Source organism: Microtus ochrogaster, linkage group LG3 (assembly GCF_000317375.1).
Source record: "Microtus ochrogaster isolate Prairie Vole_2 linkage group LG3, MicOch1.0, whole genome shotgun sequence".
NCBI lineage: Eukaryota > Metazoa > Chordata > Mammalia > Rodentia > Cricetidae > Microtus > Microtus ochrogaster.
The window spans coordinates 23,589,048-23,601,506 of NC_022029.1; the positions used below are offsets into that span (position 1 = coordinate 23,589,048).

General features: G+C 36.6%; 1 protein-coding gene across 1 annotated transcript in view; it reads left to right on the forward strand.

Moving 5' to 3' along the window:
• Maoa (monoamine oxidase A) overlaps window positions 1–12,459 on the forward strand; it is a 72,659-nt gene that overhangs the window by 18,894 nt on the left and 41,306 nt on the right. Inside the window, exon 3 of the mRNA XM_005360643.3 lies at window positions 5,236–5,373. Coding sequence (XP_005360700.2) covers window positions 5,236–5,373 — 138 coding nt within the window. The remainder of the gene's footprint in view (window positions 1–5,235; window positions 5,374–12,459) is intronic.

Here is a 12,459-nt window from a genome sequence, read left to right on the forward strand (position 1 = left end):
AGCCTGGTCTACAAGAGCTAGTTCCAGGACAGGCTCCAAAGCCACAGAGAAACCCTGTCTCGGAAAACCAAAAAAAAAAAAAAGAAAAAAGAAAAAGTACCTTTGGAGAAGATATAAGGAAATAAGGTGAAAGATGGAAGTTTGTAGGGCATGTAATGAGACAAGGAGACAGAGGGAGAAGGAGCTAGAGAAAAGCCATAGAAACTAAGAAGGAGGGCCAGCCTGAAACACTGCTATGCTAGCCTGTCACTGGAGGGAAGAGGAAGGAATGCTCAACAGTGCCAAATGATATAGGATAAAGGTAGAAACATTTCTTTGTTTGTGGTAGTTAGAAATTCATTAATGATCTCCTTTGGTAGAATACACAAATAGAATGGCAATGATTGAGTACTAGTAGTGTAAACAAAATATTGTTTTTAAAAAAAAAGGCTAGAAGAAGAGAATGCCTGCCTAGGTAGATGTTTCTGTTAGGCTAATAACAGAATGGCCTATGCAATGATAGTAACAGTGGCTTAGGCAGTGAAAACATTAAATTATTTCACAGACATTTACTAGTAGATATTCCAGGACAGTACAGGAGTTTAGCTTTGTCATTAAGGTTTCAGGTTTTTCCTACCCTTTCTTCTACCGTTCTTTGCATGTTGGCTTGTTATATTTTGGTAACAAAGTGAGTACTGTGGCTCTAAGCAAGTCTTCTCTCAAGGGAGCAAGAATCCCTGGGCCTTGTGACTCACCGTAGTAAGCACTTGAAAGGCCTAGGCAAGAGGGTAATGAGACCAGCCTGTGCTACATAGTGGTGTCTTGTTTAAAAAACAAAAACAAAACAAACAAACAAAAGGAAAATAGAATGAAAGAGCAGCACTATTCTTGGCTGAGACAACAGAACTTTTACCAGCAAACTCCAGGCAGACATTTGTCTCATTAGGCAGAGCAGCTATCTCCCCTGTAGGGAAAGCAAATATTTAACATTGCCAGGCAGTGGAGAAGAAAACGGCATAGAAAGGAGATTTGGAATACTGCTGCAATAGCTGAGTAATGGCATCTCAACTAGGATGATACAGTAACTCTTCCAGTCATACCATGTCACGCACTCTTTCTATTATGTGCATCTACTTCACTAGGCCCATGAGGCCTGTTTCTATTTTGCTCAGGCATCATCTGGAAATTTGTGAGTAAATTCTTAGGACTTCTGAATCTCCATTTGCTTTTTTTCCCCTTTTTAATTTTTTTAAAACCCTGTAGCTTTGGGACTTGTTCTAGAACTAGTTCTTGTAGACCAGGTTGGCCTCGAACTCACAGAGATCCGCCTGCTTCTGCCTCCCCAGTGCTGGGATTAAAGGCGTGCGCCACCACCACCCAGCTTCCATTTGCTTTTTAATGAGCTTCCAAGGGAGAGGGGTTGCAGATATGCTTCTCTGCAGTATAAAATATGCTCAATTCCTTTACTTCAATGTAAATCAATCGACATTAAATTTATTTGGAGTATTTCTGAGTTTTTCGTTAGATATAGTCTGCTGCAAGTTTTGGTTAAGAGCATTTGTTGCTCTTGCAGAGGACCTGGGTTTGATTCCAAGCTCCTATGTCATGGTTAACAGCCATTTATAAATCCAGTTCCAGGTCTAAAGTCCTCTTATGACTTCTGTGGGCAGGAGGCATACCCATTGTGCACACACATACATGTAGGCAAAACTGTTGTATACATTAAAAATGAACAAAATGAATAAGGAGACTAGAATGTCTTCACTATACCTACCCAAGTCTAACTTTGATAAGTCCTAATATCATTTTCACATGCAAGTCTTCTCAGCTGAGTGATAAGATATATGTCTTTCAAGAAGCTCCTGTATATGTTTATTTAAATTTTCTGTTTGTTTTTGAGACAGGGTCTTACTCTGGCTGTCCTGGAACTCATATGTAGACCAAGCTGGCCAGGAACTAGCAGAGACTTACCTGCCTCTATCTCCCAAGGCTGGGATTAAAAGCATGAACCACAGTATCTGGCTCTTCATTTTAAATTTTTGAGATTGGTTCTTTCTGTGTAATCAGACTGACTTTCAACTTGAGATCCTACTGCCCCAGCCTTTGGAATGATAGAATCATATGTGTGTACCCCTACAACCAGCCCATCTTTACATTGAAATTGAAGGCATTGTATGGTAGTGAAAAAGACAAGTTGAATATTTTGCTTATATTCACTTAGTAGATGTGATTCTGTCATTTTTGAAAAATAGTCTTTCATTTTAGAGATACACATTAAGTTATCCCTTAGTCCTACTTTTCTTATAATTTAAATCTTTTGCTTATTAAAAAGGAATACCAGTCATGATGCAGATTTTCAGTTAAGAGCAAGTCATGTAAAGGAAATGAAATTCCAACATGCTTATCCCAATCTATGTTATTAGCTTGAGCTACTTGGCCATTTTGCTCTATTTATATATGTCAGCAGCAGACAGGAATTATTAGTGTCTATTCAGTACTGTACTCTTTGGTATATGAGAAATAAATCTTAGAAATACTTAGAAATGAACACTTAGCATTTATATTTCAAATGCCTAGAGAGACATAAGGAAGGTATACGAAGGGTCAGAATGGTATTAATAGAAAACATTAAACAACAATCAATCAGTATAATTGTGGAAGAAGAAGTCATATATACTATTTGGAGCTTAAAAAAACCAAAATTCCAAATGTGATATTCTCACCTGACTTCTTCTGATGGATTTTTTTCTACAAGTTCAGAACTTAACAATTTTTCATTATTAAACCATCTATAATTCTACAGAATCAAATTAATAAAGTTGAAATGCCTGCAAGGCCACCACAAGGTCAACATATTTGTCCCCTAATAGATTTCCATGTTTGTGGCCTCTTAGGCTGAGTAACATATTCTAAATAAGAAAAAATAAGCACAGCTTGACAGAGCACCACATTACACTTCTTAGAGTCTTCCTGCAGAACTCAAGGTACCTCATCTGAGTATTTCTCATTTTTAAGGAAACCTTTTATGAAATGCCTCACTCTTTTTCCTGCTTCACTTATGATTCTATGCTTTAAAGAGAGTGTCAGTATTCTAAAGATATATTTGGAAATTCTCGAGTCTCCTTGTTGTCTGTGTTAAAGCAATAGAAATTTATTGGTGCACTGATTTATTCTTAAGAAGATGTTGGAGACTAAAGAAGCTTCAGGAGACAATATTGACAGTTAGTGAAAGAAAACAAGAAGATTATGAAATCCAGATTAAAGAAATTGAAATAACCCTTCACTACTACTGCTAAAGCAGAATGGAAACCTTGAGTGACTCCTCTATATTATTGAAATAAGTAAAATGTTAACTAAAATTCACTGTATTGACCTGTCAGGGAAGTTAGAAATTAGTAAATATATATGTTGAACAGACATCTTAAAATTGACCATCCAAACTGATGTGTGTGTGTGTGTGTGTTTGTGTGTGTGTGTGTGTGTGTGTGTGTGTGTGTGTGTGTGTGTGTACTGGGCATGAAACCCTGAACATAACTGGGCAAGAACTGAATCACTGAGGTATAATCCCATGTCTAAAGTACATTCTTGTTGAGGAACATAAAACATTCACTTTGGAGAGCTGCTGCTGAATTGCTCAGTGGTAGAATAATTTTCTACTTTGTTAAATGTCCTAGGTTCCCTTGCCAACAACTGCAAAAGCAAGATTCATTCCTACACAGCAACTTATCAATACTTGCGTTCTTGTTTAGCACTTCCAGACCAACGTTCATTCTGTGTGAAATTATTTTGCCTTTGTCTTCAAAATACATCTGGAATTCACTGTTTCCTATGATTGTCACTGCTATATTATGGGTGGAGCCACTATAACCTCTAGGCCACGTTACTGCCTTAGTTTTCTGATTTCCCTGTTTTTACTTTTGTTTGTATTATCTATTTTATCACAGCACAGAAAGTGAGTTTTTCAAATCTAAGTTAGACCTTAGCACTATTTAAGCCTTCCAAAGGCTCACCTTCTCACTTATATAAAAAGCCAATGTCTTTCCAGTGCCCTGAGAAGGACTCCCTAATTGACTTTCTCCTTTGTTCATTTTCTTCCATCCTGGGGAAATATGTGTATGAGGAGGGGTTTTCAACCCCTCTTTTCAGGTTGGCCTGCATCTTAGAATTAAGGGTGAACTGCAAGAAGACTAGGCTACATGTGCATTTCCTCCTAGCTTCAAATCTCAGATACTGAAAAGAAACAGTTATCTTGTATTATTAGTATCTTGTAAATATTTTCTGAGAAAAATAACTCTCAGAAGTTTACTTATGTCTGCAAGTTTTTTTTTTTTTCTTTTTCGAGACAGGGTTTCTCTGTGGCTTTGGAGCCTGTCCTGGAACTAGCTCTGTAGACCAGGCTGGTCTCGAACTCACAGAGATCCGCCTGCCTCTGCCTCCAAAGTGCTGGGATTAAAGGCGTGCACCACCATTGCCCGGCTTTGTCTGCAAGGTTTTTAAGTACAGTGATTACTACACAACAAAAAATAATCAGTTGAGTAATGATAAAAGGCAATATGTACGCATTATAACTGATGGAAACAATAGAAGACAAGTACACCTGAAAACTTATTAAAAATACAAAAAGGAGTTGTGTGTTGCCAATATTCAATTCGTTGATTAAATCAAATGCATTAATAAAAAGTTGGAAAAGTAGAGAGCTACATTTAAGAGGGAAAATAAAATAGTTTTAGTGTATGAGAAAGTACATATTTGTAAATGATTAAATAGTTATATGAATATTTTTATACTTTTAAATATACTTTTGCCATGATCCATTTTCCCTAGAAATGTTTTAGAATATCAGCAAACGTCCACGAATGTGGGCTGATTTAAGATTTCATCTAGCAGAAATCAGGCAATTAGGATTATTAAATACCTGGAAGACTCCTAAAGCAATAACCCTAGAGAAAAGTACATGTAATAAGCTAAGTGATTTCCAAAGGATCTAGATCAGCAAGATGTACTAGTGTTTTTTTTTTTTATGTGTTGTATTGCTGAATCAGCCTCACCAATAGTTCTACAAATGGACATGCCTATTGAATTGTCAGACAGTGTTCCTCAGTTTTTGAGTGGAAAGGCAAAAGGTTTTGAGTTTCAGGTGTACATTATAAAGGACATGCAAATCACAATTAAGTTAGCAAATAAACAAGATCTTTCATGACAAAATGGTTTCTTGATTACAGAGTTTAAGTGACATCACTTTTCCTCTTTCTGCAGAATGAGCATGTTAAATGGGTAGATGTTGGAGGAGCCTATGTGGGACCAACCCAGAACAGAATTTTACGCTTGTCTAAAGAGCTAGGCATAGAGACTTATAAAGTGAATGTCAAAGAGCGTCTAGTTCAATATGTCAAGGTAAGCCTGACTTTTTATTCATATGACCAATTCAAGAACATTTTATTTGAGAAAGATTGTTTATTTGTGACTTTTTCTCCCTTTAAAGTTAATTTTTAAATTCTTTCATTGTGTATTTTCACTTTGCATGATATGTTGCATATTACATAAGTATATTGTCATATAAGCATATATTGTGTGTTGAGTATGTTCCTTCTCCTATTCTTCCACTTTCTTTTCTTCCCCCTCCCATTCCTTTATTCCCGTATCTAGTTTTGCTTCTACTTTCATAATTTTTTGGTATCTGTATAAAAATCTAGGAACTACAAATAAGATAAAACATAATATTTTCCTTTCTAAGATTGTCTTAATTTGTTTAATATAATTGGCTTCAGATGCTTAAAATTTCCAGCATAATTTTATTGTTTTGTATAACTGAAAAATTCCATCATTTATATCTACATTTTCTTTATCAATTCCTGTGACTCTTAGGTTGGTTCCATAATTTAGCTATTATGAATAATGCTGCAATAAATATTTATGTGTAAGTAGCTCTGTGATATTTTGATAAGGAGTCCTTTGGGTAAATACCTAGGAATGGTAGATTTGGGCCATATAGTAGATCTAATATTAGTTTTTTCAGAGACCCCCATACTGATTTTCATAGCAACTAAAATAGTCTACATTTTTACCAGAGTGGTGTGTAGGTGTTTCTTTTTGCCCATATCCTTCTCATGATTGGTTGTTATTTGTTTTTTTTAATGGTGACCATTCTCGCTATAGTAAGATGAAATCTCAATGTAGTTTTCATCTCTAATGGTTATTGTATTTCATCTTTCAAAAACTTATCTGTACATATCATTAGTCAATTTATTGGCTAAATTCTTTGATTTGTTATTGTTTAGATTTTTGTATTTTTTTAAATAAATTCCAGATATTAATTCTTTGTCTGTCAGATAGGCAGAAGCTTTTCTTTCACTGAAAATATTTTTTTTCATGTTCAGGATATTCTGATTATGGTTTCTCTTCCCTTATTTCCTCCTAGCTCTCTCATAACCTCCACTTCTATCCAACTGCACACGTTCTCTCTCTCTCTCTCTCTCTCTCTCTCTCTCTCTCTCTCTCTCAAACAAATAAAATAAACAAACCAGAATTTTAAAAACAAAAAGCATAAGAAATACACATGCACAAAACATAGCAACATAAAAATTAAAAACTGTAATATACAAACAAAAGACCAGTAAGACAAATGCCCCCAAAAACAGCATGAGACAAAAAAAAATCTACAAATACCATTGCTGGACATGGAGCTTACCCTTAAGTGTGGTTTATAGACCCAATGAGAGTCCATTGGAACAAACTAATTTTTCCTTTGCAAGTGGCTACTGATTAGAAGTAGCTTCTTAGTTAGGGATGGGGGATTGTGTCCACTGCCCCCTCTCAGCACTTGCACCATCTGGCTTGGATCTATACAGGCCTAGCAGAAGTTTTTTAATTTCATGAGGTTTCATTTGTCAGTGTTGATATTCTTTCTGAATAACTGGAATCCTATTTAGAAAATCCCTAAATATGCCTAAACTTGAAGTGTTTCTCTACTTTTTCTTGTAACAGTTTTTAAAGTCTCAGGTTTTGGATCCTATCTTAGTTACTTTTGTGTTGCAATAACAAAACACCATGAGCATGGTCAATTATGAAAGAAAGCATTTAATTGGGCTTATGGTTTCAGGGAGCTAGAATATTTGATAGAGGAACAATGAAACGGTGGCAGGAACAGCTAAGAGGTTATATCTGAGTCTGCAAGCAGGAGAAAGAGACAGGGAAGAGGAGTGAGCATACTGAGAATGGCAGTCTTGAAATCTCAAAACTCTTCACAAGTGACACATGTCTTCCAACAAAGTCATACCTCCTAATCCTTCCCAAATAGTTCTACCAACTGAGGACCAAATATTCAAATATATGAGCTTATAGAACCATTCTCCAAAGTAATTTCTGAGACTATAAGCAATTAATCTTTTAATTAATCTTTTAATTGTCAATTAATCTTTTAATTGTCACTATCTGTAAAATCAAAAAGCAAATTACATACTGCCAAAATACAATACCAAAGAATATATTTTACCATTCAAGAAGAGATGAATCAGGGCAAAACAAAGAAATACTGGACCAAAGAAAGATTGAAACCTGACAGGGCAAACTGCCTGTAGTTTCATGTCTGATGTCAAAGAGCTTAGATAGCTCCATCTTCCCAGCCTTGATACCCGCAAAGATAAATGCTCTCTCTGTCTCCCTCTCCCTCTCTCCCAAGGTAGTTTCACTCCATGCATGCAACTCTTCTTTAAAGATATCCCATGGCTCTGGAATTTCTAACATCTTGGAGTTTCCAACAAAATCTGAGTTTCACTTTTACATCATTACAAGTCTTCTCAGGCCTCCTTGTAAAGACTCTCCTCCCCCACTCTTGACCTCAGCAACTCTCCTTAACCATGGAGGAAGATTCCTCAACCTTTTATTCGTGTACCCTTCATGATTCTAAAACCAGAACCATGTGGACAACACTGCAAAGCCTGACTACCAACTTGGGGTAAACCCAACATCCTTGAGTCACATTTGTAGAAAATTTGATTTGGTGTTGATTTTTAGGAGCAGAAAATTCCATAGGCCTTTTATTTTCACAAGTTGGAATCTTAGTTTGATGGGGTCTTATAATGAGGGCAACCCTTCCTTTATCCCAATGCATATCAGGTCTTTCTCATCTCTTTCTGCAAAAGCCTTGGCTCCAACATTAAATTTCAAGCTATCTTTTTGCCCCAGTTGTTCTCTTTCATTGTAGACTTGCCTAAGAGTGATTACTAATAACAAAGCAGCAGAGTCAATATGCTGCATTGAAATTTCCTGTGCCAAAGAAATTAGTCCATTGCATTTTAATTTAGCCTCAAACAAATTCTTAGGACAAGAGCAAAAAGCTGTTCCATTCTTTACCAAAATATCACAAGAATGGTTTCTAGCCTGGATCATGTTGTTCTTCTCCTCTAAAGCCTCTTGAGCTTCATAGTTGACATAGCTTTAAGCACTGTTTCTGCCATGATCCTACTAGGATGACCTATTAAGCCCCACTTATAGTGTAAGTATGGTCCTTATAGGCTCATGTCTTTGAATACTTGGTCCCCACTTGGTGAAATTGTTTGAGAAGGATTAGGAGTTATGGCCTTGCTGAAGAAGGTATGTTACTGGGGATTGACCTTCAGGTTTCTAAAAACTTGTGCCATTCTTGGTGTGTTCTCTCTTTGTGTAGAAGGAGCAGCACGTTGCTTCCCGCCGCCCAGGAGGGCTCCCGACCACCGGCTAGCTTTACCCAAAATAATTACACAAAAACTGTATTCTTTTAAACATTGTGGGCCCATTAGCTCTAGCCTCTTATTGGCTAATTCTCACATCTTGATTAACCCATTTCTAATAATCTGTGTAGCACCACGAGGTGGTGGCTTACTGGGAAGGATCTTAACCTGTGTCCATCTTAGAGAGGAGAGCTATAGCGACTGCCTGACTCAGCTTTCTTTCTCCCAGAATTCTGTTCTGTCTTCCCCGCCTACCTATGTTCTGACCTATCAGGCCAAGCAGTTTCTTTATTAATTAACCAATGAAAGCAACAGATAGACAGATGACCCTCCTTTATCATCTTTGTCTCATATTTTCAATCAATATGTGAGCTTTCAGCTGTTCTTGCCACTAGGCATTGATCTGTCATATGTATTCTAACCCTCTGAAGTAGTAAGAGCAACTAAATTCATTCTTTTATAAGCTGTCTCGGTCATGGTGTTTTGTCATAGCAATAGAAAAGTAACTATGATACCTACCATAGCCTTCCTAGGCTGTACCATACTTCCTTTCCTAATCCATTTGCATGCCACAGGATATGGATTTACTTGAACAAACAGACAGACATACAGACACACAGACACCGACACACACCGACACACACACACACACACACACACACACACACACACCTGTGCATTTTTTCGTAGTTCCAAGCAACTCCTGATTCACCTAGGAGCTAGTTCTAAAGGCCCAAAGAACAGAACAATTTGAAGCCATTTTAGCTTTTGAATTGGTTCTTTTTTTGCATTGTTACCCAGTATGTCTTTGAATGTTTTGTTCATTTGCTTTGTACCTGGCATTTCCTCTTGGGAAATGTAGCTTGTTTGTGCGTTTCCTACTGTTTAAAGAAGAGATTGTTTAAACTCAGCTCCTCAGATCCACCTAAGAAACAATAGCCTTTTCCATTATTATTGTTTCTCACTGAAGCCAAACATGTAATGACTTGAACCTAGAAAAATGCTTGAGAAATTAACTTTACAATCTGCTCTTGTAGGACAGTTCCTGAAACTATGAGAGAAAGGGACATTTACTCATACCAAATGACCTGATTTCGATACCAGTCACCATACCTCTTTGCAAAAGATACATCTTTCTCTGACTGTATATAATCATGTTGGGTCTGGAGGCTAAAGCATTGGGAGTTTTCTAGGAATTAAGGACACTTGTGATCTATGCATAATAATAGACAACCAGGAGGTCAGGAATCTTAGCAAATTTGATAAACATGTAGTTTCGGATGCTTAGGATTGTGTGACAGTAATAGGTGAGAAAACAAACAAGTATTCTTTAGAAATATTGAGAACTCAGAGGTTAAGAGAAGATCAAAAAAGTATTAAGAGATTTTACAAAGTGCTGACAACTAAAGATATATCTCGGGACAGAGAATTTGCATTTGATTCAATCTCAAACACCATAAAAGAATTATATAAACTATTTGAAATGTTGGCTTTATTAGGGCACAGTGAAAACAATTTCCTATTTTCTCATTTCTATAAAGCATAGCGTTTTCCTAGCCTAATGGGTGATAATAACAATAAAAATAATAGTAGTTCCCATTTACAGAAACCTTTTACATTTTTATATTTGATGTGAAGAAGGAAACCAAATCCCATGTGCTAAACTACTTAAATAGTCATAGCAACCTACTCTGCACTTCAACTGGGAAGTGTGGGAAACCAGTTGAGTAGACTCATGTATGTTATTCATTCTTTCAGTGAGTCAGGTGCTTAAAGAACTTTATTATTCCTAGAGGGTAACAGTAAAAGAACTGAGTCCTTTTTATGTATGAACTCATTATATTCTTATATCTGTTCCCTAGGCTGTCATGATTTTCCCCATTTGCAGATGAGAAGAAAAGGTTCAATAAGATAGAGTGACTTGAAAAAGCTATGAAACCAGTAACAATCTACTTATCCCTGAAAGCATGATCTTATTTACTTCACTATGTATTCCAGGAAATGAAACTGAAGTAGTGAATAGAAGAGCACTTTGCCTCTTCTATTTGTAAAATATCTCGCCACCAGTTTCAGTGAAGACTGGCTGATAAATAAGCAGATGTAGGTAGTGAAAGACAATGATTTTTTTCCACTCCTTTACTCTGCCAGTTCCATGTTCCTTTTTGTATATTTTAAACACTGAAAATTTGCCGTCAGTTATGTCCTCAGCTAAGTACTTTTTGATCTCCTGGTTATATAAGTCCACTCTAAAACATGAGAGCAATGTAAGAATTTGGCAGGGGCACATGGTGAGTAATTCCATGTCCTAGATTCAGTCTCTCTCTCTCTCTCTCTCTCTCTCTCTCTCTCTCTCTCTCTCTCTCTCTCTCTCTGTATGTATGTATATGAGTGCCTATGTGTGTCTGTGCACATATGTGTGACTATATGTTGAAACCATACATCAACTGTTTTCTACCTTACTTTTGAGACAAAGTCTTTCACAAGAATCTGGAGCTTACTGATTCAGCTAGACTGACTGGTCAGCAAGACCCAGGTACCTGCCTGTTGGTGCCCTCCTTGTGCTGGGATTACAGGTGTACAATGCTGCACCCAGGCTTAGGGATCTGAACTCAAGTTCCTTCTTGCACAATAAGTACTGTTCTGACTGTGAGCCATCTCTCTGGACATCATTATTTTTTTAAAATAATGTTTAGTGCATATACATAGGTGTGTTCATGTATATGTGCACATACTATGATGCAGGTTTGGAGATCAGAGAACAACCTGTGAGAGTCACTTTTCTTCTTCTACCATGAATGTATCAGCGATTGAACTCAGGTCATCAGACTTGATGGCAAGCCCTTCCATCCACTAAGACATCTTATCAACTCTTCATCCCATTATTCTTAGTTGAGACAAAGTAAGATTAAAATGAAAAACTGGTGTTTAAGAATCTGAATGTTGCCTGCAAGTTATAAGATTCTGGTATGCTGCTCAACCTTCTTGACATGACCTTTTGAATTTAGTATATTCAATTAAGTATTGATCTTTCCAATACCCATGGAATTTTCTGGATTTCACAGAGAATCATAACTTTTAGAAGTGCTGATATAATAATATTATATTTTGAGAGAACCTTTCTTCAAGATTTAACAGAAGATGAGCTCATGATAAGTTTTAAGGAAATGCTCATGATAAATCAGGTGTTTAAGCTAAAAAAAGAGAATTATTTTAAAAGTGGTGCTAGGGTTGCCTATATTGTTGCTGAGTCCCTCTCTAACAGGTAAATAAGATCTTTGATATTTCTGTTTCCAAGAAAAGGTACACCTTTTTTTTTTCTGGAGATGGGACATACTCACCCCCTATTATATTTTTCTTTTATCACAACATAAATGTCACTGAGCTGTTACATAAGAGCTACTGGAAAAAGGTACCTTGTAGCCTTAACATTGATATTCTGAGGTTGCTCTCATTATATAGTTATTAGCTTAATATGTGGGCACACTTGTGAGATTAAGGCAGGAGGAGGTTTCTCTCTCACTTGCCAGTTCCTGAAAAGCCACTCTGAGGTTTAAATATTAATTACAAACTGTTTAAACGATGGCTCAGGCTTATTTCTGGCTAGCGCTTGTGTTTAAATTAACCCATTTCTATTAGTTTACATTTTATGAGGATTGTGACTTGTTACCTCACATCTTGTTTCCATGGTGGCTGCTGGCTTCTCTCAGACTCTACCTTCTTTGTCCCTCTTTTTCTTTCTCTCTCTGCTTGGATTTCCTGCATATATATATAT